Below are 26,559 nucleotides of genomic sequence, written 5' to 3' on the forward strand. Positions count from 1 at the left end.
AATTGTCATTTACAAATTTCAATTTTGTCGAAAATTTTTATCAAACATTCTTTTTAAATATTGATAAGAGAAATATTGTAAAAATCTATAATTTACGTTACTATAGATTTTCAGTATTGACAGTGACTATCAGAATGCAGCCTATGATAGAAGGCTACGAAATATTTTTCCAAAAATACATCTATTGAATAGATATAAGATAATAAAGAACGAAGAAATAACGATAAAGGTAACGGCTAATTCGTTACCGTTACAAAGAGAAAAAAGTAACGATCGTTACCGAAAAGAAGTATACTGTAACGACGTTACAAGTAACGCGTTACTTCCCAACCCTGAAGTGAAAAGTTACTCCGTTGCTCTGTTAGAATGGAATGGAAATTTTTCTACGAGTTCGCCAAAATATCATATATGTCTTGTGAACTTGATGATTTTCCCTTGAGATTCTCCCTCAGCAGACATCCCCGGAAATACAGAATAGTCGCCCTGCGCGAAGAAAGAGGGAGAAATACGGCCCAATGAAAATATAAAATGTCGCTCGTTAACGCGGGACCCGATGCCAGAAATCGCTGAAACTCGCCGGCAATAAAAGGCAACGAGTATTCGCGGGCTGTAAACATCCGCGTGGAACGCTACTCCGGAACGTTTCATAATCCTGTTACGAGGCACTTTGACTCTCGCGGCGGCGGATTGAAAATAAAATTTCGCTTATATATCGAGAGAGGTGCGAGTAACGGCTCGACGTTGCCTCGCCATGTATATAAGAGAGATCGTTGCATCTCGTGAGAAAGTATTGTACAAGTGGACGAAGAGAGAGAGAGAGAGAGAGAGAATTGTCGATGGTCCTCTCCCGCATGATTAAGATTCCCTCTCTCTGTCGCGCGCTGGACCGTGATATTCGACTCCGTCCGATAAAAAAAATACCACGGCTATCGATCCGTTTTATTGCGTCTATCCGTCAAATATCTCTCTTAGCTACGATAAGAATCGTAACTCATATATATGCACGGTATAGATCGACGTTCGATAGATTCTGATGTATATTTCTTATCGTCAATATACTCGAGTCAAATTTTTATTTCTACTTTCGATCTTAATTTTCTCATATTTATCGATTCTAAGATTTTTCCATTAATTTATATAGAAATATAGAGAACTCCCTCTCATAGTGTATACCTTACATACGTAGTAAATAAGAAATTAGAGATTAAATAGTTTTCCCAAAGACTGTCTACTTAAAGGGTGTCTACTCGAATCCTGTATAAAAAATTTCCCTGAAAATTCCTCGATCTTCCAGATATTTTTATTCAAAATTCCAGGCGAAGAGAATATTTTAAATATTTTTTGATGCAATTTCCTAAAATAAGTTTTTTTTTTATTGTACGCATTTTTAATGCTCTTCGTTCATATACGAAGGGAAAACAAGCCACTTAAGTTTCAAGTGTTAGATTTACAAATGTACTGAAAATAAAACTGAATAACTTTCGTTAAGATAAAATTTTTTCTCTAACATTTGTATTTTTCATCGCTAAAGATTAAATATAAAAAATATATTTTGTTAAGATATTAAATATATATAAACAGAGATAGATACATAATATAATATTTTAATTCACATAATTCACAACGTGGTTTATTGGCGGATTTTCTACTGCTTACAGTATAAGAGCAAAATTATCAAAGAGAGAATTTAAAAAAAAAATTCCCTCAATTTCAATTTCAAAATTCCATAAAAATTCCCCGATTTTTCCAGGTATAGAAAGATTTCCTGAGATTTCCACATTTTTCATTCACCCTGAAAGAGAGTTGATCCGACTGTTTAAAGTCTCGAAGAATAGATCGAAGATTAAGATCGAAGAGAGAAGAACGATTTTGACAAAATATATCTTATTTGCGTAATATCTCTGTATTATGTATATAAAAAAATATTTCATTCATTCCGAACAGAGATGATATTCGTCAAGTATCGAGCACAATTAAAAATGAAAATTGATACAGAATTTAACTCGACGCATCTTGATTTTAAATCTTCCATTCGTGTGTGCACATATCGACTTCTTAACGTTTAATGTTATTCCTTTACCAAATCAAAAATTCTCTTCTTCGTCCCGCAAATTTCTATCGGTGAAACGCGGTCCATGTCGGTGCGCGTCTTCGATGTACGAGCTCAGCTGTCTCTCTTTCGTGGTAACACGATATCCCAGGGGAACCTAATGTCGAGCAAGAGCGGAGGGTAACGCTGGTCCGAACGAGACGGTCCGAGTTGGGTCTTTTCGTGTAATGGACGGCTCAAATATTTATCATCGGCCGCGTAATTTAAGGTGCGTTTAGCAAACGGAAGACGACGCGAGGAAAAACAAACAGGACACAGGGGCGGTGCGGCATGACTGACGAGAGAAGAGGAGACGGAACGGAGGAGGCGGTGGCGGTGGCGGTGGCGGTGGCGGCGGCGGCGACGACGACGGCGGACGAGGAAGAGAAGAAGGAGACGAGGGCGATGCTGAGGGAGACTGGGACGGGGGGGGGGGAGGAGGGTCGAGAACGATAAGCGGGAGCGAAAGGGCACCGAGAGCGAGAGAGGCGAAAAGAGTAGCTCAAAGGGGCCGCCGTGGGGTCCCAGAGGGTCCCTGCGAGAGAAGGCGCAAACCCCAATAATAGCACTAGAATTTATATACCTGCACGAACGCGGTGGAGAACGGTCCCGGGGCTGATGGGGTCCGCCGTTCCAGGGACGGCTCGCTCGGTCACCCGGGCGATACTCCCGCAGCGAGCACCTCTTCGAGACGATACGGCGGTAATCTCGTGTCGTGCCATGAAATCGACAGATGATCGAGAAATTTTGATGAGGCAGAGATTTGTACGATGATTGATCATTTCTTTGCGATAAGGTGTACCATTCGATTAATCGACGTATTTTTTCAGAATAAAAATTCTATTCTGTCGTATACATGTTTCGCACAATTCACGATCTCAGGATCACGCGTGTACCAAAGTTAAGCGGCCCTGGATTTCGCTGTCGTCTAGCATCCTTTATCGGATAGAGAAGGAAGTTGAGGAACCGAAGATACAGATAGAAATAGAAAGACAGAGAGAGAGAGAGAGAGAGAGAGAGAGAGAGAGAGAGAGAGAGAGAGAGAGAGAGAGAGAGAGAGCAGCGTGGCGACTTTGAACCATCCATCACGAATGTTTCAAAGCCGTATCTTCTGGTGACCGGTGCCCATCAGTATCGGATGCCAAAGCGTGGCCAAATATTGTGAAAGGTCCAGAAAAGGCAGGAACGTGAAATAAATTTGCTGCGCCGATGTGAGAGGCAAGGAAGGAGGAAGAGAGAAAAGAGGTTGAGAGTGGAAAAAAAGCGAGAACACCGCTCTCCCGCCCTTCTGTTCGGCTCGAGAAGTTGCGTCTTGTACTTGTTGCGTGTCGAGATGGAGAGAGGAAGAAGGCTCTTTAACCACTGTGTCGGCTCTTTGAACCCTGCCGACCCCTCTCTCTCTCTCTCTCTCTGTCTTATCCTTCTTTTCTCTCATCCTTTTATTCCATCTCTGTTTAGCGCGCTATCACTTTCCTTCTCTTTCCGCCTCTTTGTCTCATTTGCTTTCAATATCTGCTTCGTTCGTATATACATACAAACCGAATTCCGGAGATGGTAGACCATAATTTACATTTTCCACGTGGAAATAGTATTGTTTACCCTTCTAGTCTCTTGTTCTCGCACGCCAGCTTTCTGTTTCTGTTCAATACATTCTTCTTTATTTCCACTCGGGTGTCTCTCTCTGGCGTATATTTGCCAGAAAAAGATTTGGAATCCATTTGGAAGGAAGGAGGGAGAATTGCGCGAGAAGATATCCCGTTCGCGATAATTGAATCTTCGCAGCGCATCGTAACGTGAAGTGGCGCAGCGCGCCACTTTTTTCCGAACTCCATAATCTCGCGTCTTACATTGGGTGTAACTTTACATCGCGGAGAGTAGCGGGATGAATCGCTCTGTCGCGAGGATCGCGAATAATTGTCGAAGCCCTCGCTTGGTCGAGAGGAGTTGGCGGAAACCGAACCGCCGGGATATCAGTTTCGATCGGGATTGCGGGGTGTGATCTCCCCCGGTTTCTCCGACGAGAACGCGATTTCGTATTTCTTCGCGATGCCGCTATCCTTCCTCCGCGCTGACGCTTGTTAACGCGGCAGCACCTCGATCACGCTCCCAGCCCATAATTTTCTCTCCGCGAACGTCACGGATCATCTCTCGCTGGTGGATTAATAATCTAGAGTGGTCCTGAGAAGAACGAAAAAACGATACGACGCGAGGGCAGCAGCCATGAGACGAGGGGCCAGCGGGAAGACGGGCGAGAGAGGAAGAGAAAGATAGTCGGATGGAATGTAGGTGAGAAAAAGGGAGGGAGAGAGAGAAAGAGAGGAGAAAACGTGGAAGGGTACAGCGATCGTAGCTCGTAAGTTAGCACGTGGTCGAGTCGAGCCGTGCGAAGGAAATCGAGAAGCGGGAAAGGAGAGATGGAGCGAGTCAAGCGCGGGCTTACTACCTCATCTCGCTTCTTCAACCATTGACGTAGATGGGATCCTAAGTAGCCTCCTAAGATTTTGTGAATATTATCAGCTGATTGTGAGTAATCGGAGGAAGAAGGTGAAATAATGCGTCTAGACTTTCCGTTGTTTTGCCGAGCACTTTTATCAAATTATTATTTAGATACTTTATTAATTTTATCTATACTCTTATATAAATCATAGTTTCTCTCTCTCTCTCTTATAAGTCATCGATTTCTTAGCTCTCTCGACGATTTATTGGTCATATTTCTTCGTAAGTTTACATCCCTCAGCTATCATCTGTAACGGGAAAAGTTGCGTATATTCGATACCATATCGCTTTCTACGTCCCTCGGTACCCGCACCACTGTTCAGCGTCTCCCGCTTCTCTTCCACGGAACCACCTCATCTTCGCAGCCCGGGTAGAAGGTAAGAGACGCGGAGGCGATAGGCGCGAGGGAGAAAAAGCGACGGGCAAGCGAGAAGGAGAGTGGCGCGCACGTAGCCGTCTCAGGGAGCGAGAGCGCATCTAGAGGAGTAGCGAACACGCAGAAAGAGGTGGAGAGAGGGAGGGGGGCCGGGATGGTGGCAGAGCGAAGAAGGGGGCCCGCGAAGAGAGACGAGAAAGGAGAGAGCCCCACGAGGGACCACACAGGACGCGGCACGCGCGCGCTCTACCGGGTGGGCCAGCACACGTCGTCTTCGGGCTTCCTCGCGACATCTCGGCCGGCCTCGTGGGCCCTCGGTTGGGCCCGGTGGTCGGATCGCGCCGAGGCCACACAGATCGCGCACGCGCGAACGCTTCCTGGGTGGCATTCGCTTGCCGGCCGGCAGGCCGAACGTTAGGGTACTTCTCTCCGTTCCACCGTGGGCCGTACAACCTGTTAGTATCGTGCCGTCCGCGCATTATGTCCCTCATTCTCCTCGTCTTTCACAGCACCCTCCGCACATACAGGTCCCCCCCCTCTCTCTCTCTCTCTCTCTCTCTGACTCTCTGTTTTTTCTCACCTTCCTTTTCTCGCAACCCGTCGGCGCGGCTGCCTCCCTCCCCCTCCTTCCCTTCCCCCTTTCCATCGGTCTTCTTCTCTCGGTCTCCACCGGCATCACGGGCTTCTAATAAGATTCCAATTTGTCAATTAGGGGGAGGACGGGCCCCTGACGCGCATCTCCCGCTACCTCGACAGGCAGGCATTTCTCTCCTTTTCTTCCTTCTTTCTCTCTCTTTCTCTCTCTCTCTCTCTCTGTCCACGTTGGCACCTACCTACCAACCTACCAACCTACCTACCTACCTACCTACCTACCTAACTACCTACCTATCTTCCTACCTACCTACCTACCTGCCTACCTACCTATATTAGCAATGCGCAATCACACTTTACACAGCTGTCGCGTAAAACGCAGTGCGTTCGATTTCTTTCTATCTTGATACAATCACGCATATCATTGTTCAACTTTATAGGTGGCAAAAATCCCTTCCAGCGGTCTCGTATACAAAGTGTGCATGTCCTGCGTACAAGTTTCACACTTGCAGCACGAATCAAAAGCAATTTTCGCGCGAGCGATCGTTACAACGCGTATCGCCCGTTCTTACGTACTGGTCGGACGTAACGAGATGTAACGAGCTTCGACGCTCCGGGAAGTCCCAAGATTCTCACGACGTAAGAACCACCCGCGGGGCGATTCGTCGTCTCGTCGATATCGCGCCGCAGGTTCTTCAGCATCTCGGTTCTTCAACACGTCGAGCATCAGACAATATATCTTACACGGCACACACACACATTTATACGCTGAATTATTCTATCCCGAATCATGAGGCAAAAACTTACAAGATATAAGAATGCCCGAGAAGAAAATTCATGTTCTCTCTCTTCGTGAGAGAGAACAGCTGCTTCTATATTAATCGCGCATAAATTTAAGAATCTCCAATTGGAAATGTTTATAGCACAGATCTCAATCAAATCTGTGATGCGTTTCAGAGCTACGTCATACGTGTACGGTTTTTTTTTTTTTTTTTTTTGACACCATCGGACTAGAACCGTAGCTGTTTTAGACCACGTGGACCGCGCAGTCTTCGCGTATACGTAGGGCCCCCCCCCCTCTCCTCGCCCGCGGGCGGACTGTAAAGTTTCATTTCTGCCGGGCGAATGTGTCTTCGAATTAGCAATAAAGCAGCGATTCTCTCCCCCCTCGCAACGGACAACGAGGCCGCGCCGCGCGGCGTTGGCCCCTTCTCGTTTTTTGTTTACTCACCAACGAACTGGTTTTTGCGGTATACACCGTGTTCCTCCGTTCCCTTCCCACCCTCTCTTCGTCATCCTCGTCGGTCTTCTCTCCGCCATTCTCTCCCGTCGTCTTCAGGGAGGACCGAATGCTATTTTGGGGTACGCAAATACACCCGGCGCGCATTACGAGGGGTGTCGACGAGCGGCCGTTGGCGGATGGCACGTGTCCCTTCATTGTCAGCGTCAATGACAAAAATCAGTATCGACGCGAGATGTCGAATGTCCGCCATGTGAAAAAAAATATATAGAAAATTTTTTTTTTCACGCTGATTCTTCGGATATTATTATTATTATTAGAGAGAATCCGCGACGATGCCCTTTAAACAATCGACTTCGTGCTAGAGGGATTAGATAAAATCCGTATCGCACAATACGACACGAGGAAAGGGATCTTTCTCTTTCTCTCTCTCTCTTTCTCTTTCTCTCATTCTTTCTCGGCCCCTCTCAATCTCTCTCGGATGATAATTGTAGCCGTGGGTATATAACGTACGCGAGGCAAATCGAATTAACGCGGACGTAACTCATACCGAGGTATATCGTCCGAGACAAGAACCGCCTCGGGATGGCCGGAGGGAATATCGCGGCAGGACCCTTTGAAAGCGCACGTGCAACGCTCCGTGCGTTGTTTCACGTATACCGCACGATCGTGATGCACACGCATATCACGCGTCTCTACGCGCTTTTGCCTCTGCACATTATACGCTACATATGATCTAGATCCGTGCGCGCAGAGACAAAGGAATGCTTCCTTCTCCCTCTCCCTCCCTTTCTCTCTCTCTCTCTCTCTTTCTTCTTCTCTCTCCGGAACCTCTTTCTTGGTACCCTGAGCGAAGAGGGTACAAGGAGCTGCGAAGGACGGCGCGAGGAGCCTAGGGGGAGGGCCGTGACGAGGGGATGGCGAGGGAGGAGAGGTATACGCGGGAAGAAAGAAGGATAAGAGGAGCGAGCCAAAGGAGGAATAGGCCATTCCACTTATACGCTGCTTGGATTCAATTAACTCTCCACCTTCTTCCCTCCTTTTTCTTCTCATCTCGCTGGCATGTCCGCTCTCTTCTCTCTCTCTCTCTCTCTCTCTCTCTCTCTCTCTCTCCCCCCTCCCTCTTCCTTCTTCTCCCGTAACCTTATACAGGGTGTTTCTCGGGACGTCTGTAACGCGGTCATCACTTTGCGTCGATCCACAGCGTGGATATCCTGATGTAAGATAAATTTCATACCGGGTGTCCCTTCGAGAAAATGGAATCGATGTAATTGCGTTAATTGCGACGCGTTGTTGATGATTTCCGCCTTGGCTAACGCCGGTTACGCTGTCATTAAACGAGAGATCAGATGTTTGCGTGTCATCGCGTCGACGCGACGATGACGTCGCTCGTGATTATCGCCAGGTTTGGGAACGTTACTCTATAAAAGTAACGCGTTACCGTTACCGTTACTTGGAAAAAGTAACGATTCGTTACTCTATCGTTATGTTTTTGTTTTTCGCAATGCTAGAATAAGCTATTAGATTATAAAATTATTTAATAATCAATATTAAATGTAATAATTTATGTTACAATTAAAAACTCTAAATTAGTCTTTATATAACGAGCGTTTTTTATATTAAACTTATTTAATGATTCTAATTTTTTTACGTTAATATCTTTACCCTTTAATACACTTATCTTTATAGGAATTTAAATTGTAATTTACAAATTTCAATTTTGTCCGAAAATTTTTATCAAACATTCCTTTTAAATATTGATAAAAGAAATATTGTAAAATCTATAATTTACGTTACTATAGATTTTCAGTACTGGCAGTTACTATCGGAATGCAGCCTATGATAGAAGGCTACGAAATATTTTTCAAAAAATACATCTATTGGATAGATATAGGTAAGATAATAAAGAACGAAAAGATAACGATAAAAGTAACGACTAATTCGTTATCGTTATTGAAAAAATGTAACGAATGTTACCGTTACCGTTACAAACGGAAAAGAGTAACGATCGTTACCGAAACAAATGTAACTGTAACGTTAACGACGTTACGAAGTAACGCGTTACTTCCCAACTCTGATTATCGCCGTAATTGCTACGCGCAGTCGGACGTTGACACTGGTAATAATAATAATAATAATAATAATAATAATAATAATAATAATAATAATAATAATAATAATGAACCGCTTTATATCGCCTCACCGTATATAAACGAAGTCTCATCGTATTAGGCGAACGCGATAAGAAAATTGTTGATGGAAATTCAAAAAGTACATATATATATATATGGGTAAATACGGAAGTTTTCTTGAAAGTCGTTTGGCAATTAATGTCTCCTTGCTTCCGTTAAAAAATTCTTCATTTTAAGAAATAAGGATTTATATTGCATTTACATCAATAAATTGCTTTTCATAAAAGCGTTTTTATCTCTGGAGATTATCTAGAGTTGAAACTATTTTATAATTTCATCCTTCGCCTCAAATAAATTTAAACCACACGCACCCCATTTATTTTATTTATAATATATATAAAATATATATATATATATATATATATTCCATTTTATCTTCATTTGGATGAAGATTTATTCAAACGTTGACAAAATTTTTATTGACATTTCCGTTGTAAATCTTTCAGTGAAAAAAAATTATGAAGGGAAAGTCTCCTCTTCGCCTCCTCTAACGGGACGGCCTCCTTTTATCGCTAACGCCGCGACGCAAATAGAGTTTGATGGTTGATAATGATTCGACGCCTCGTGAACGTGCCATTATCTCCTCCTGACTCGTTCGTTCGACTGGGAAGAGATTGCTCGAGACCTTGCGCAGGTTCGCCCTAAGAGCCGACTCACAGGGCCCTGTAGCAGGTCCCGTCCCGGTCTGTCTCTTTATGCTAAATCGCGTCGCGCTTCAGAAATAAGAGTCTCTTAACATATCGATGAACGAGAAGAAAAGAATAATCGTCGATCGAATGATATGGAGGGAGCGGTGAAATCAATATCCGATGGTCGCTTTTTGTTGTGCAACGTCGCGAGGAATCTCTCGTCTTATTGGATTACAGTTGGGATTATCGTTACCCGATTTGCCATCGCTAAGCGTTTCTTTATAAGGGGCGGTTTTCTTTATCGCGACCGCGCGGGTTATCAATATTCACAATGCGCGGTAATCGAATTACGCTGCGCGTATTGTTGCAACGATACGCCGCGAGTATATGATGCGGCAATTGTGCTCGCGTGAAACTAAACAAAAGACGCGGGTGTGAAAGTTCGTGCGTTTCGTCATCGTCTCTATTGTTACAAATAGATCTAACACGTCATTGCCTTTTAATCATTTACACTAGTGCATTTTATTTATCTGTTCGATTCTTTATCCTCTCTAGTCTCACGTATATTATTCGCTCAAAATAGCCAATCGTTTTTATATTATATAATTTGTTATATAATTTTTTAATTTTAAATAAGCATCTTTTTATTATGAGCATTCTTTGAAAATAATTAAAAATAAATTTATTTTATAAAGAAATTTCAGCTATTCTAAGACAGCTAAAAATTAATATTAATTCTGATGAATATTCAACTTATGTAAAAATATAATGTTATTTAATATAAATTGGTCCTTAAGTCTCGATTAAACATTACAGCATTTTCAATCGACGTAATCATTCCGAGAATGATGAAAATCAGCTTTAATGCGAATATAATTAAAAACATATTTATTTCTCCTTATACGCGCACACAAAGATGAGTTGTTAAATATTTTAAATTTTTTCATTTGGGTGAGTTCTCATATAAAGTAGCGTATCTTAATATGAAAATTGATCTCGGAGCCATTCACCCAGATCGTGCGAATGAAGAAAGGACGTCGGGTTAGTGATTTGGGGGCGAGAGTAATTGGCACACATTCACATTCGCTTTTGCGAATGGGTTTATAAATTCGGCGACTTTCGCGCGGCAGCTACGGCAGAAGCCACTCCGTGATCTTGTCACACGTCCGTAGATTGGGAACGGTGCCTTAAGGCCCGCGCACAGCCTCCTCTCCACCCCGAGACGAGATCCCTCTCCTCTCTCTCTCTCTTTGGTTTCCCACGAGAACCACCGCCGCCGCCGCCGCCTTCTGGAATGTCGCTCTCCCCTTCTCCTCCACCGGCGCGGTTCCTTCCACCATCCCCTCTCCACCATTCCCTCTTCGCCTTCACTACTGTCTCGGCTATACAATCACCGATCTCTCCTCGCTCCACCGTCCCACGTGTAACAGTGTCTTCTCTCGCTCTCTATCACACCGATGCAACCCCGCCGTCAATTTTCCCCTTCGCTTTCCTCTCCCCCGCCACGGATTCAATTGGGTGAATCCCCTATATGTATGCCGCATCTCTCGATACGAATCGCGATGGAGATGCTGTAAGAGACGATCGGGGAAGTGGAACTGCATTAACAAAGCGCAAATGCAATTTTTAGCCAATGCTTAGATCGTTATGTGCTCCTTTGATTTTATTCGTATATTAATAACAGGATTCCGTAAAGATTAAAGAGATAGAAACATGTCCTATTAGGTTAAAGTGCACGTTGCCACCTTCTTCCCCTGCTTTCTTCGCGTGCATTCAACGAGATGAGCATTACCGATGCATTAGCCGGGAGGTAGATAGTAATGTGGTCACAAAAGGAAATAGTTTACAGTTTTATGGGTTTAACCGCTGCCTAAATGCCATTATGCGTTGATTGCGCGTTTTCCATTTCTGCGGTTCAAGCGACAAGAGTGTGAAAAAAGGGGAAATTCCCTATTCAACGCGCACGCGCTGTGATGATTTACGAGTCAATCTTTCCGACAGCGCGTTAAGTCCGTCGTTATACACTTATAATAAATGCGCTACATTAATTCTTTTCTTCTATATTCGATATACCCACAATTCTTAATTAACGTTAAATAACGGCAACCGCGAGTCGTTGTAAAAACATGCGTGTCTTTCCCTTGAAAGGCGCGAGGTCGAAGGAGTTACGTCAAATGTCAGACGTCGTCTTAAACCTCGCTCGTCCCATCAATCTGGATGTGTGTGTATAGATTTATCGTTCCATAAATTAACTAAAGACCACAATATTCGTACACGCGGAACGAGATGCAATTAAACGTACAATGAAATATTCGTCGCGGCTCAAAAGTTTCCAAGACGCTTCTCCGCGGATCGTTTCGTAATATATGTATAGCGAAACGTTTGTTCTCTCGCGCTCGATATGACTCATCCGTTTTATTCGATTACGAGCGCGCTTTAGTATTGCGTATAACTCTGTGGGAATGCCCGCCACAATCGCCGACAGGTCGTGATATAATTGCTGTTTAACGGGGCGAAAGAAAAAAAAATATGATCCCGGTTACGTCGCGGCTATTGTGTTACTCTGTTCTTTGGTAAACTCCAATCCGGCCTCCTATTACATGTCTGGCTAAAAATAATAATGGTTTACACTTTGCTATACCTATGTTTGCACCACATATCCATAATAAGACGGTTACACGTACGTGATTCTGTCAAAGTGTGCGCCGATCTCAGCACAACGGGTGTCTTATAAAAAAATGAGAAGTTCACGCGCGTGTTTCTCATAGACATTTTATAGAGCCTATATCGAGAGATATACTGAAATTATGATAAAATATATAGCAAGAGAAAAAAATCTCGAAATTATTGCATTGAAGCATAATTCCTTTCTTTTGTTCTTAAAAATGACTACTATAAATCATTGTTTAAACATTTGATTAAATATGCAAAATAATTGTTTCCAATTTGACAATGCAACAATAGATATTTCAAATACATGGAATGATTGAAAGCCTCAAAAATAAACAAATTATATTTCACATTTTTCATAGAATCATCACTTTTGATTGTATGATAACATATTATATCATTAATATTTAAAAATAATTACGCAAAATTTTTATATATCGTGCATTTAAAATTACAAACATTATTTTACAGAAAAGAATGATCACATAAATATTTTGCTTTGTAAATTTGCTTGACACTCGTGAAAATATGTAAAGTTTTTTCTTCCTATTGCACAAATCACACTTATTTAAAAAATAAATTTGGAAATTTTGAATGACGCTAATTTAATACAATTTTTTATGTTCATAATAGTTTATAATAGTAGGAAAATTAATTAAATATTAAAAATATTTGAAAAATACATATTTTTACACAGATTGTACGATATACATATATTGGAAATATAATAATACAAAATTTAAAAATAATATAAAAATAACTTAATTAGGATCCCCTAAATGCTGTAAAGATGTTTATGAAAAACTTTATAAAACTCTATAAAAGAGGGAACGCGCTTTGCATTTGGAAATTGTGTCACCCGATGTGTATTGTGTTGTTGCTCCAGCCAGTCCAGACGTAATATGAGACTGACCATGCGAAGCGGCCACTCTCATGATGCTCACAAGTGTACATACCATCTCTACCAACACCGATTGAAAAGTACCACAACATCGTAGATGTGCCACTATCTCGAGCCATCAAACACGAGACTCGCGAAAGCAGGAGAGAAGGTGTCCGGCGAGAGATTGCCCTCTCTCTATTCCTTGCCCTTCTCTCACCTTTCACAAATTGTGTGACTAACAATGTGACCGATACATCGCCCATGCTCGTTATCGATGACGTTAAGATAATCTCACCTAAGTATCGAAGAATTTCGGTATTAATGTAATTAAAATATATATTTTTCAAATATTTTTAATATTTAATTAATTTTACTACTATTATAAAAATATGTAATCTCAAAATATGCCATGTATAACAATTTTACGTAATTATTTTTAAATATTAATAATATAATATGTTACGATTAGAACGTGTGTCAAAATATCCAACATATCTTATTTCTAAATAATATACGAAACATTTAATAAAATCTAATTAAATATATATAATTAATTCAATAGAATGTAATTAAATATTGTTTATACTGTTGTGTTGCATATATCATACTCAAAAAGTGAAAGAATCGGTGCCATTGATTATAAGAATATATTTTACAGATCATCGAATTTTCATTTTGCCTTATATCGATAAGTCAGGCCACTCACAGGACGAGAAAATACTTTTGGCGCAATCTCTTTTTATACACAGTATATATAAGTTACAGAAATTTGTATAATTTAATTGTTGTACAATACTTTTTTTGATAATACTTGTGTAAGAGAGTCTTACTCAAGACTTTTATAATTTAGTAACACATTTTATAAAAGATAAATCAAAAGCGCTGACTATAACTCTGATGAGGCATTTATGTTATGATGCAAATGGACAAAAAACTGAATGCAATGTTGCAGAGAATGCAAAAAATGATCCCTGTAAATTATGCCATAAAAGTGACTGCAAGAAAATTATTTTTTTTAATCATGCGATATTTTCTTTTTATTGTATTTCAAGCATTATATTTTCAATAAGATAACGTATTAAATTAGCTTTATTCAAATTTCCGAAATTATTTTCTAAATGAATGCATTCTGCAATAGTATCTACTTCTACCGTTTGTGTGGAACTTCAAAATATTGTACTAATCAGTTAATTCAGAATTATTATTTTATATAAGAATGTCGAGATATCGCCAAATTATCTTTTATATATATATATATATATAAAATGTATATAAATATGTATATGTAATACACATTATTCCATAATTGTACCTAAAAGTAAAAATAGTATATTTTTATTTTTGAAACATTCTATGAGTTAAAGCTCAAGATTAGCAAATATTTACACGTATGAAATATATATATATATATATGTACTGTGAATGGCGAGAAACAAGCCTTACAAGTGTAGCAGAAATTAATTTTACAAGAAGGGTCATTGATTTCATCAATGTCCGAGAGACGGATATGCGTTGTCTATATAAACGTGTTTAAGATGGCATGTATTGGCAGAGTGCCAGTATGTGGTGCAACGATTAATCGCTTAGAGTATCTAAGAAAACTTTGTGATTTAGCTTTCTATCAATAGAAGTTTTGAGTTTTCAAAACAATTTTGATAATATTTTGCGCCAGCGTTTACGAACAATCTGTGATTGTTACGAAAAATCTCTGGTTTAATTTTAATTTAGTTTCAAAATGGAAAAAAAATATATTTTATGAAATTGTAGAGGAATTGTTTGATTAAATTATAGAGAAAAAAAGAACAAAAAAATATTTTTATAAAAATTTTTGTTATACTTTATATTATTAATATCAATCAATACTTAATAAAAAATTTTCGCAGAACGGTATTTTACAAATAATATCTTGTTACAGAATTTATACATATTTCACCTAGAAAAAAAATTTTACTTTGTCCAATAAAACTATAATAAAATGCCATTCCTGGAATTTATGACTGGAAACAGAAGAAATAAAATAACAGAATAAATATTAATAACAGAATAAAATAAATATAATTTATTTTATTTATTTCGTTTTTGTTCTTATCGTTAAAAAACTAGAAGATAGATTTTAAAAAGTTACAAAGGAAGATATATAAAAAGGAGATTTTATATTTTTCTGTTTCACACATTCTATAAGATCCTAATTTCTAATTAATTACAGGAGTTTCTATATATAAAGGAGTTTTTTTAAAGGTATTAATAAAACGCAATATGGCAAACGCAATTTGTTTGTATATAAAGTGTATAAGTAACAATTTCTATCTATACCGTTGTGCACATTTAAAAAAAGAGGTTTTCACTCAATACAATGGTTTAATTTATGTCGCAGTTTACGCGTGGTTAATTGACGCAATGACATTAAATCAAGCAGATTTCTGTTTAATTTATTGGCATTTTTCAAAAGTCTTGATAGACTTACACTTAGAAAAACTAAACACAACCATCCATTATATAGAAATCGAGCAAATCCGTGTCTTGCGGTTTAAATTACAAAAAAATTTAGACTTTTTGAAGATAGAGCGAAGACAGACACAGGTTTCGACGTTAATTTATCTCTACGCCTTCTTTTTAGTTTTTTTCGTAGTTTTTGCGGGTGAAGCCTTCTTTCTCGTCGATTTCTCAGCCTTCGTCGCGTACTTCTCAATCAATGAATCGAAGAAACTGTCCGATTGACCGGCGCGAGCCTTGTTGCGATTTTGAATCACTAGCGCGAGATCGTTCACGGCTGCATTTTCCTCGTTCTCAATTTTCAGCATCTTCTCCAGACGTTCAGCTTCCGCTGCTTCCTTTGCCCACTACAATCAGACAAGTCAATCAAACCAATTAGCGTTAAAAGCTAATGGCTGTTTAGATTCTCCGACTAAGAGTACGTTTAGTTTAAATTGATAATTCGATCCAGACTCGTGGCAGGAAGGAATAGATTTTAAGACTAGATAATGCTTGACGCATAAGCGTGTCCCTATTAACGAGATTGATTACAGTCTGCTCGTAATAAGAGCAAAAACGCGATCTACGCATTATTCTATTTCCGAAATCTGCGTCGAGAGTATTAAGTGCACGCAAGATTCATGTTCGAATAAAGAGAAGCAAGTTTTTCTTACAGAGTTAAAGATTAAAAAAGGAGGGTCATCGATTTTATTAATGGCCAAAGCAGTCGGATATGCATTACTTATAAATAGGACTTGGATAAACCTTAGAAGATAGTGTCAGTACATGCTTGAGTCAACAGTATGAGTTATGATCTGTTTATAACAACATTTACATTGGTAGCTTGTTCTAACAAGATGTCTTATTTAAAATAATATTCATGCATTCTCCCCTCTATTTCAAGAAATTCGACTGGACTAGCAGGATGAAAAATGCCATTATACCTCTAGTCTAAAAAAATGTAGATTATAATATTAAGGGAAAAATATAATTATTAAAACCGCGATTAATACTATTATATTATATTATGAGCTCTAACTTTTGTTAAAAGATTAGAAGATTAAAATGAAAATTTGTATATCCAAATATTTAATGGAAACTCCCTGTATAAGATTCTATCACAATTTTGATTGTTTTAAACTTATTTTTTAGACAAAAGAATTTTTTTTCAAAAACAATAAAAATGAAAACAAAAATGAGACAAATTTAGAAACCTACGTGGTATAATATAATATAATAATAATAATAATAATAATAATAATTAAAAAAAAAAAAAGAAACTTTACTATAGTACATTGCTAAGATAAACATAAGAGAAGAACTTTTAAACTTTAAGCATTCTCGATAGTTGCTTCAACATATCGCAAACGAATACATAAATTACGGGCTTTGATAAATAAATTGACTAAGCGAGTCAAGTCTATCTCAAATCTGGTAAAGTGCGGCTCCCCCTCTCTCTTAATTGTTACGGGATCTGAGAGATCTTCTATGTCTCTTTCCTCTGTAGAATTTAGTCCGAGTAACATTTTTGCAATTTTCCGTAGACATTCTGCAGGTATCCTTTTCGACAGCGCTGATTATCCACGTCCACGAAGTGCATAAGCGTCGATGACGCTTCGTGTCGCGCGTGACCTACTCCGTAATCCGCCGCTGAAGAAATTCCGTTATTTATAATTTCTGGCAAGTATGTCTAACTGGCTGCCTAATGCCGATGCATTGCACAACGCTTCGTGAAATTTTAACTGCGCTGAGTCACGGCATGAGACAAGTTTATCGATTTTCTGCATTTATACAAACGAAAAATTAATTAGTCTTACAGTGTGAAAAACAAATAAAGATTATTATTTATTTATTAAATAAAATTTTTATTCGATCGTCTGCATCTTTATAAAAGTGGGATGACGAATAACGACAGTAATACATTTTTAATAATATACGTAAATATTTAAATATATTAATACACGTATTTTCCCTCTCTCCCCTTCTTAGATAAAGGCAACTTTTTTCTACTTCAATATCTAATAATTCATCTCTCGAGTTACAGTAATCTCGAGATTGCATTTATAACTATTATCTAAATGTAAATAAGGGAGAAGAGAGAGGAAAAGCGTGTTGCCTCGCGTAAAGTAATTTGAGATAAAATATCACGCCAAGTATCAAACGAAGTCAACACACATATCAAGTTGAAGGCGAGAACGTTTTTCGCGACCTTGCAATATAGTTGGAGGTTTATATTGATCGGAATCGCGTCACTAAGGAAATCGCCTTAAATTATTGACGACCATGACTAACGTGACATGGGGATGGCACGAAGTCTTATGAAACACGATCGTCATCTCATCGGTGTGGAATTTCATGGAGAATTGATTGAGCGGCAATCTCTCAAAGCAACATGTGTATAGACTGCATTCGATAGAAACGAAGATAAACGCCGCCGTTCATTATAACGGACGCTTTCAATAGTTATTCAAGGCCAGCTCGTGATGATCTCGCGGAGGGAGACCCGTCGTTAAGATGCACCTGTTGCATGAGGAATGACGGAAGAAGCTGCGTCGCGCGAACTTGACTGTGAAGTCAGTGCTAACGTCTTCGAGTGTATATTTAACGTGTACATTTATACAATAAGTCGAGCCGAGCGTCGTAACAAGATCGTTACGTAATACCCGCGATCGTGCGATTGGACGATTAGTAGTTATTTCATTATCACGGTGATGAGTCTGGTAGCCAGTTGTGATCGCAATTAAAATCTTGGTTCGGCCACGCCACCCTATTGGCTTCCCTACTTGGCGGACATTTCGGATATTTAGACGTTACTGCGTCTCGAGTTGTAATTCCGAGAAACCACGATTGTAGATCAAAGATTAGCTAAACTTAGTTTAACCGATCAACTTAAGCAATTTCCTCTTTCATCTCTTCTCAGATAGGATATATTTGAAATAAATGTTTAAGAAATTCGTATCAATTAATTGGAAAGTTATGGATGCAAAATTTTTTCCATCTTTTCAAATCTGAAAGCTAACTATAAAATTAAAAAGTCTTCACACATCAATAAATATTTAGATGGATTCTCTAAAAAGTTGCTAAATTAAAATTAAAAGTCAATTATTTGGTCTACATTTTTGTATGAAAACTAATGTACAATTTAAAAGAGAAAGAGAGCTTGCTTTATAATTGACAGAGAATCAATTTTATACGGTAATAAATAGTTGTAAGAATAATTAGTATAAATAATGATAGATTAATTCTATTAAAGAAAAAACTGAACAACATGAGAGCTTTTGCTTCTATATATATCCTCGATCGCACGATACCTACACATAAGATTCAGTTGGCTCCGCCATTTCCGGAGTATAATAATTCCATTCCAGAAAAAAGACGTCTCGATCACGCTCTTGATAATAAATCCGCGTCTGATTAGTAGCTCTATGAAGCTTCCTTAAGCAAATACTCGATAGCTATATGTGCGAGAGAAGAATTCTAACACTAAATATATATATATATATATATAAATGCGCACTCAGGTTCATGGCACAACGCGATGTTTGAATGTACTATTCGTTGTATTATAGATCGGCGTAACGTCAATCTGATTCTCTCTCGCGCGGTATCTAATTTTTTGGAATTTATTTCGTAATAATTCGTTTCGATCCGGTTGGAGGTAAAAGGGGCGCGAGACTTAAAATCCCTCCGCGATGACGTGTCCAAAGACGGTGATAATAACGGACATCACTAATAGAGCGATGTACGATTGGATGCTCAAGGAATTTGCTGAACTTTTCGGACACTTAGGCAATGGATCCTCCGTCGTCGTGAGATCGTCGTTTACAGTCGTCTGATAATCCTGCGGAGCTTGATAATCGTCCGAACTCGACGGAGATAAGTATATCCATTTCGGAATTGAGGGTGTCACAGGTATGTTATACCAGTTGTACAACGGCGTCGTCGTAATATCCGTTCGATCCACTTGGTCAGCAGAATTAGTGGCGATTGGAACATTGTCGATGTTCGACGATTCATCAACGATCATTTTACGCGAATCGTGTTCTGCGTGATATGGTGTTTCATAAAGATCCGGGGTACTTGCAGACCACGACGGCGGTAAATTGACGGTAGGAGGGGGAAAGGATTCGTGACGTATCCAGTACGGATGTTGGTTCGAGTGATCGGTAGAATCAGCAGTAACTATATCAGAATCGGTGGGATGCATCACTTGGATGGATCCATGGGGCAATCTTTCCCGATCGTTGGACGTTGCAGCGTATAGTGGATATATTAAGGTGTTTCCCGCCTGGGATGATCTATCGGGTTTCACTGTTGTTTCGTGATCACCCGCTGCGGTGGATTCTGCAGCTCGTAGTCTCTCAAAGATATAATCTTTCGGATAATATGTCATTTCGTATGTCGGAACATGCTGCGGATACATCGAAACGTGTTCCGTTTGCGATAGTCCGTGGTTGGTGGTGATTTCCATGTATCGGTGAGTGATATCTTCCGAAGGTCTCCATTCCATGGGCGGTGCTGGCAATGTTTCCGGTGTCGGTAGTGGATAAGGCATTATCTGACGCGAGAATGAATCCGGTGGAGAAGTTCTTGACGGGAATCTCGGCTCCACTCGCGGTATTTCGTTTTGTTGTTTGGGCGTTGTTGGTCGTACAGTGGTGGTTGGTCTTTTGTGACGATGACGATGCTCCGCATGTTGATCCGGATAAAACGGCCTATCTCTCGTCGGAGATATATAGGGTACTTCGGGTTGCTCCGGTCTCTTGTCAGAATTCAAGGTTCTATGATCTTCCTCCGCGTAGCTAGGCGGGACATCGATCGTGTCGCTGGCTAGTCTTCTCCATTCGGGATCTGGCTCGAAAGCGATCCCCTGATTCTCAAGAAACTTACTTATGGCGTGCGGGCAAGCAAAATCGGAATTCTCATTGAGAAATATGCGCTTCAATTCTTTCAAGTGCAGCATTTCATTGAGATTCAGGCAACGCAGTTGATTTCCTGATATTCGAAAGTCCACGAGATTCGGTAGATTTCTATAGACATCGTCCTCGATATCGCGTATATTATTGTAGTTGAGATCAACGTACGTCAGGTAATGGAGACCCTTCAACCACGATGCCTTCACAGTGGTCAGATAATTGTTGTTTAAACTGAGTTGCTGAAGATTAACGAGTCGTCGGAAGGCGTCCACGTCGATATCGGTGATTTCGCAATGCGAGCAACTCAATACCCAGAGACTTTCGCCAAACCTCGCAAACGTGTCGGCGGTTATTCTGCCGAGCGGCATCCCAGTGATACGCAGCTTCTCAGTCCTTTCGGGTATGGTTATCAAATCACTGGGCTGGCCACCTTCGCAAGAGTACTCCAGCATGTCCTCATTCGCGATCTCTCTGCACAATGCAGCAACATCGCCGACAAGCGCGGCCACCAGGGCGATTAGCGCTAGAATTACGGCACTATTGTTCATTTCTCAAGCGTATACAAATATTATAAAAGAGAATGATATAATTTATTCATTCAATTAATAATAAAATCAGATTTTCCGTCCTTTATCGCATTAATCTCGATATTTGAATGGAATAAAATGTGCGACAGTCATCGCGAGAGGGATTTCTCCTTCGTCCGTATTTTACGATTAACGAGCGAACTAATTGTAACGCGGACTGAAGCAGTTCTCGCATTCGTAGGTTACTTATTTACTAGACCTTCCCCTCCTAGAATCGTGCCACTATTTCTCCTACTACCTTCCACCCATCAAGCTCTGTCTATCGGTAAAAATAGAGAAGCTTGAAAATAGCGTGGCGGGGGGTTAAAAGATCATTGAAGTGACATTTAGCAATAATAAAGGGAGTGCTAAAGTCATTTAAAATTCGCGCTACAATTACACGCGGTCGATCGTGACTAGAGATTGATATGTAAGTAGTGTATAAACGTGGGAAAAAATTGCGCGATAACATTTTGCGATAATTTGACGTTTTTTATATTTTAATATATTTGTTTCGAAAAACATTTGCTATGATATTCTTGAAATGGTTTAATAAATTTATAAATATAATATATATGTTAAAAAAATCAAATTGATGATTGCCATATCTCTTTCATGTCCAATAGATAATATATTTTTGTTTAATTAATAAATCGATAAACATTCATGCATTTATATTTACATTCTAATTGACCCTGCGCTTCCTGCCACAGTATTTAGTCTATATTTGTAAAGCTTTGTTATAATGTGAAAGATATTATGAAATAATTTAATAAAAAATAAAACATATAAAATATACATACATATATACACAAATATAACTTTCTTATGATACGTAATTTTCCTAATATCTTTGAGCAAATTAGTTTGATATCTTACCTTTCTTTTTCTGCGCTGCTTTTTCTTGTCATTCTCGTTGGTGAAAGCTTTATATTCTGGGACTTCACCATTCTTTATCAGATCTTCAATTATAGCATGCAGTCTTGGTTCTTCATCGCAATTTGTAAATGGAACAGCTTCCAAAATATAATCCATATCTCCCTTGCCTAAAATAAATATAATTATATAAATATATATTAATATAACAATAATAAAATATAATATATATTAATATCAATATATTATGATGTCTTACTGTCTATATACGCCCTTTTAAGATCCTTGATCTCTGTTTCCGATCCTTTGTAATTCTTCTCATAATTATTGATATCTTCGACAGTGATTTCTTTAAATAAGGATCTCCAATAGTCGGCCCAATTGCGCATGACGACCTCCTCGCTTTCCTCGTCGTATTGTCCGGATTCATCGTAATATTTGCGTTTTTCATTGTCGCTGAGAATGGAATGTATTCTACCAAGAACTTTGAACTTCTCTGTCGCTTCAGCCTTGATACTATCCTCGACCCGATCAGGATGTACGAGTAATGACAATTTGTGATAAGCCTTCTTCACTGATGCGATAAGAAATAACGAGCGTTGTTATTGTAAAGAGTGAGAGAAAAAAATACAGATATAGAGGTTAGGACGAATGTTCGCTTACCCTGCTTGTCGTTCGCGCTTTTTGGTATCTTCAACACGTCATAAAAATTACGGGCGCCAAAATATCGCTCGCACAAGTCCAATAAGCTCGCCATGTCGGCGAATCTGGGATGGGTTACTGGAAATTTTATTTGACAGACACAAATCAAAGATCAAAGGACGACGCGACAAACTTTTCGCGCGTTGCATCAAACAATTTAAAACACTTCGTCGAGAGCGACATCTATGGATAATGTCGAAAAATAGTATCATTTATTCACATTGGGTTTTTATCCATATATTTATATATTTATTAAATATTACTTAAATTATATTTATTACAATTATATATTACAATTTTTATATTACTATTACAAACTTTTATATGAATGATCTTTCTTAAAAACAAACGAAAATTGAGGTTTAAGAAATTGGTCCCTGAAATTGACATACTCGCAAACTATGAAAATATATGATAAATATCATATTGTCGAGATAACAAAAATAAAACAGATTTAGAGATCCAGAAAAGCATGCAAAATAAAATATTGTCCCAAAGAGATGATAGATTCTGCTGTTTAAATTATGTAATTCACCAAAGAAAGTTGCAGAAGAAGAAAATTTTTGAACTTCAAGAAATGTCAATATATAACATAAAAATAAACAAATATACAAACTGTAAGCTTTTAACACGAATAAACTAATTAATCGAATCAAATTCATGTTAACTCTAATGAAGCCTAATCTCTGAGGAATAGAGGTATATTAATTTAAGAGAATTATATCGGTTTTGATTTTCTCTCTCTCTCTCTCTCTCTCTCCAAATAGTGCTAAAATATTAAGCTAAAATACCCTTATTTCCATATGCAATTGAGAAAGCAAGGCATTGCAACTTCTACACAAGCGTGTGTATTATTTTATAGATCTTTTATAGTTGCTAGCTTGTTAATATGAATTCTTATTTTTTAAGAGAAATAGACACAAACAAACTAAAATCAATTTCTCGTAATTACTATCTTTAGCAGTTGTCATTTTTTCAAGTAAGGATCTCAAATAGTCGATGGTCAATTTGCGCATTCTGACTTCGACTTCTTTCTCGTACTCCTTTCTCCTTAAGAGAAAGAAACACCAAATTAATAAAAACGATTCTAGCTTCTCGTAATTATTGATATCTTTGACAATTGATATTTCTTCAAGTAAAGATAGCAAATAGTCGGTCCATAGTCGGTTGATTTCGTTTTGTCTGGATTCGTCGTAATCCCTTCTCTGTAAGAGAGAGAAACACAATAAAAGTAGTATATACAATCTCATCTTCTCTTTCTCATTGATATCTTTGTCAGTTATTATTTCTTCAAATAAGGATGCCAAATAGTCGGCTAATTTGCGCAAGACTACCTCTTCGCTTTTCTCGTCGTATTGTATGAATTTGTCGTAAACTTTGCGTTTTTCATTGTCGCTGAGAACGGAATATATTCCACCAAGAACTTTGAACTTCTCCGTCGCTTCGATCTTGATACTATCCTCGACCCGATCAGGATGTACGAGTAACGACAGTTTGTAATAAACCTTCTTCACTGATTAGATGAGAAATAACGAACATTGTTATTACAAAGAGAGAAAAAAAATGCAAATAAAGATGCATTTGGTATCTTCAACGCGTTCATAAAAATTACGGACGCCGAAATATCGCTCGCACAAGTCGAATAAGCTCGCCATGCCGGCGGATTTGGGATCGATTACTGGAAATATTTGTCAAACAACACAAATCAAAGGACGACGCGACTAATTTTTCGCGCGCTATATCAAACTTATACATTTAAATTACATTGTCGAAAGCGACATCTGTGCATGATGTCGAAAAATAATAGCGAAAAGAGCGGATAATACAGTTATCTACGTCATTTGTTCGCATTGTTTATGACAAACGAGTTTTTGTTCATGCATTTATGTAGTTTCGCAAATGTTGAATTTTCATCCGTTTCACATACTTAAATTTTACTAAAACTACATTTTTAATGTAAATTAATTTAATATTATCATTTTACATATCAAACTTTTTTATTTTTAAAATTTGAAAATAAAGCTTGTATACCAAAATATCTTATGTGAGGATAGAAAAATCCAACATGTAAAAATAAATTTACAATATTTGTCATAATCATCATCAATTCAAGAATTTGCAATGCCCTTCTCATTTCGATAGCTAATATTTCATTCGATTTATCCTATGTTTATTTAAATGTATATATTATATAATATACTTTGTTGAATAAACTTATCTGCGAATATTATTGACAAAATTTAAATATTTTGTAATACATTACAAAAGATATAATGAAGATTGGTTTGTGCTTTTTTTCTTTGTTCAGTCGTTGTGCTTACATGCTATTATAAATCTATATTTGATCGTAATTACATGTGCTTGTTTGTAAGTTAATGATTTATTGTATCCTGTAACATTACGACGATTATATATATATACATTAATTCTTCTCATAAATATAAATTATTGTACATTAGACACATTTTTATACTTACATATGCAATAACAAATGATATATTTTGAGCAGTTTCACTTATTTAGTAAAATCTGACAAAGGTGATTTCGTTTTCATCATCAATGTTTAAAGATGACTTTAATTTGTTTTCATATCGCGAATCGCGATGCATTTTAACTTATATAAAAAGGCAGATATATTTTATTAATTACGACACACCAAAATTAACTTTTGCTAAAGCGATTTGCGAGAGAAACGAAAGACTGACTTGTCTTCTTTGGCAAATATTCTTCGCATTGTTTTTAGCAAAATTTCAAATTGGGCTGTCAAAGAAAAAATTAGTATTGGCATCTCCCTTATTATATATTTAGTTTTATTAAATTTATTCATTGCGCCGAAAAAGTTGTATGTTCGACTTTATCAAAAATACATACTCGCCGATAATCTATGGACCAAAAATAACTTATTGTAATGTTAATTCTATACGTCTGCTATTATTATACATGTATGTTTTCTTGCAAATTTTAATTTCGCACGATTCTAATATATATAATTTTACGATAAGTTGTCATTAAGACTCCTTTGATGCAAGCAAATATGCTTTCCTAGCATATTTTAATACAATTCTCGTTAGATTTTTAAGATAGAGCAAAATTTGATTTTGCGCATTACCATTTTGTATTCAAGAACCGGATATAATCATGGCATGCATGATGAAAAATGCATGCATAAAAGAGGGCCCAATAGAAAGTATTATCAACGCTAATACAATGTAATTAAGATCTAAATTTTATTTACATTATATTATGATCGGCTAACGCGATTCATAAAATCAGGTAAAACGTATTTTTCCTCTTCATAGATCAAACGAATGTTATATGCCTAGGCACTTTGTTATGAAAAATATACTTTCTGCATTTTTCCAGATAACTTAAATCCGCGCGTCAATAAAGTCCTCTGAAAAAGACAGATGCACTTTAACGATTACATAATGTACGGCGTGGGACGCCTTTCTCTCTCCCCTCTCACCTCCCCCCTCCCCCCGCCCCACCCGTTTTTCTTTCTCGGATGAGGTATGAACTTAGGGACGGCAATGCGATGATACCCACGCATTGTCGCTATCAATCGCGCATCAATGTTACACCACCACGAATTACAGTGATATAAAAATTAGTTTCCTCCTATTTAATCATGTTTTACGGAAATTCTCAGGTAATGTCACGCATAAATTTTATAATATAATTCTGGCTAGTGGTATAATATTGAAGAAGAAGAAGCTTCTTCGATGCGGTCCCCGTATGTACTCGATTTATAAAATTTGAGACAAAAGTTGGCTCTCTAGCCGTCTTATCTCCCATCATATTGTATAAATAATTATAAAAACGATTCTCTCCCCCCCCTCCCTCCCTCCCCCCCCCAGTTCT

The 26,559-nt window shown here is 38.3% G+C and overlaps 2 protein-coding genes across 2 annotated transcripts in view; one reads left to right on the forward strand and one right to left on the reverse strand.

The window, feature by feature from the left end:
• Bigmax (helix-loop-helix-leucine zipper transcription factor bigmax) overlaps positions 1-13,471 on the forward strand; it is an 80,996-nt gene extending 67,525 nt beyond the window's left edge. The window contains exon 5 of the mRNA XM_070304430.1: positions 13,170-13,471. Coding sequence (XP_070160531.1) covers positions 13,170-13,184 — 15 coding nt within the window. The 3' untranslated portion in view covers positions 13,185-13,471. The remainder of the gene's footprint in view (positions 1-13,169) is intronic.
• A 2,446-nt stretch (positions 13,472-15,917) lies between these two features.
• Positions 15,918-21,317, reverse strand: LOC138937514 (uncharacterized). Its single transcript, XM_070303869.1, has 2 exons — positions 18,954-21,317; positions 15,918-16,006 (listed from the first exon to the last, which is right to left on the reverse strand). The coding sequence occupies exon 1, from the start codon at positions 21,100-21,102 to the stop codon at positions 19,315-19,317; it is 1,788 nt and encodes a 595-aa protein (XP_070159970.1). The 5' UTR covers positions 21,103-21,317; the 3' UTR covers positions 15,918-16,006; positions 18,954-19,314.
• Positions 21,318-26,559: the final 5,242 nt, after the last annotated feature.

Source organism: Polyergus mexicanus, unplaced genomic scaffold, assembly GCF_030449975.1.
Source record: "Polyergus mexicanus isolate NDT 795.1 unplaced genomic scaffold, iyPolMexi1.0 SCAF_11, whole genome shotgun sequence".
Lineage (NCBI taxonomy): Eukaryota > Metazoa > Arthropoda > Insecta > Hymenoptera > Formicidae > Polyergus > Polyergus mexicanus.

Coding starts and splice junctions, on each gene's coding strand:
- LOC138937514 (XM_070303869.1), bottom strand. CDS start 21,102: ATGAACAATAGTGCCGTAATTCTAGCGCTAATCGCCCTGGTGGCCGCG.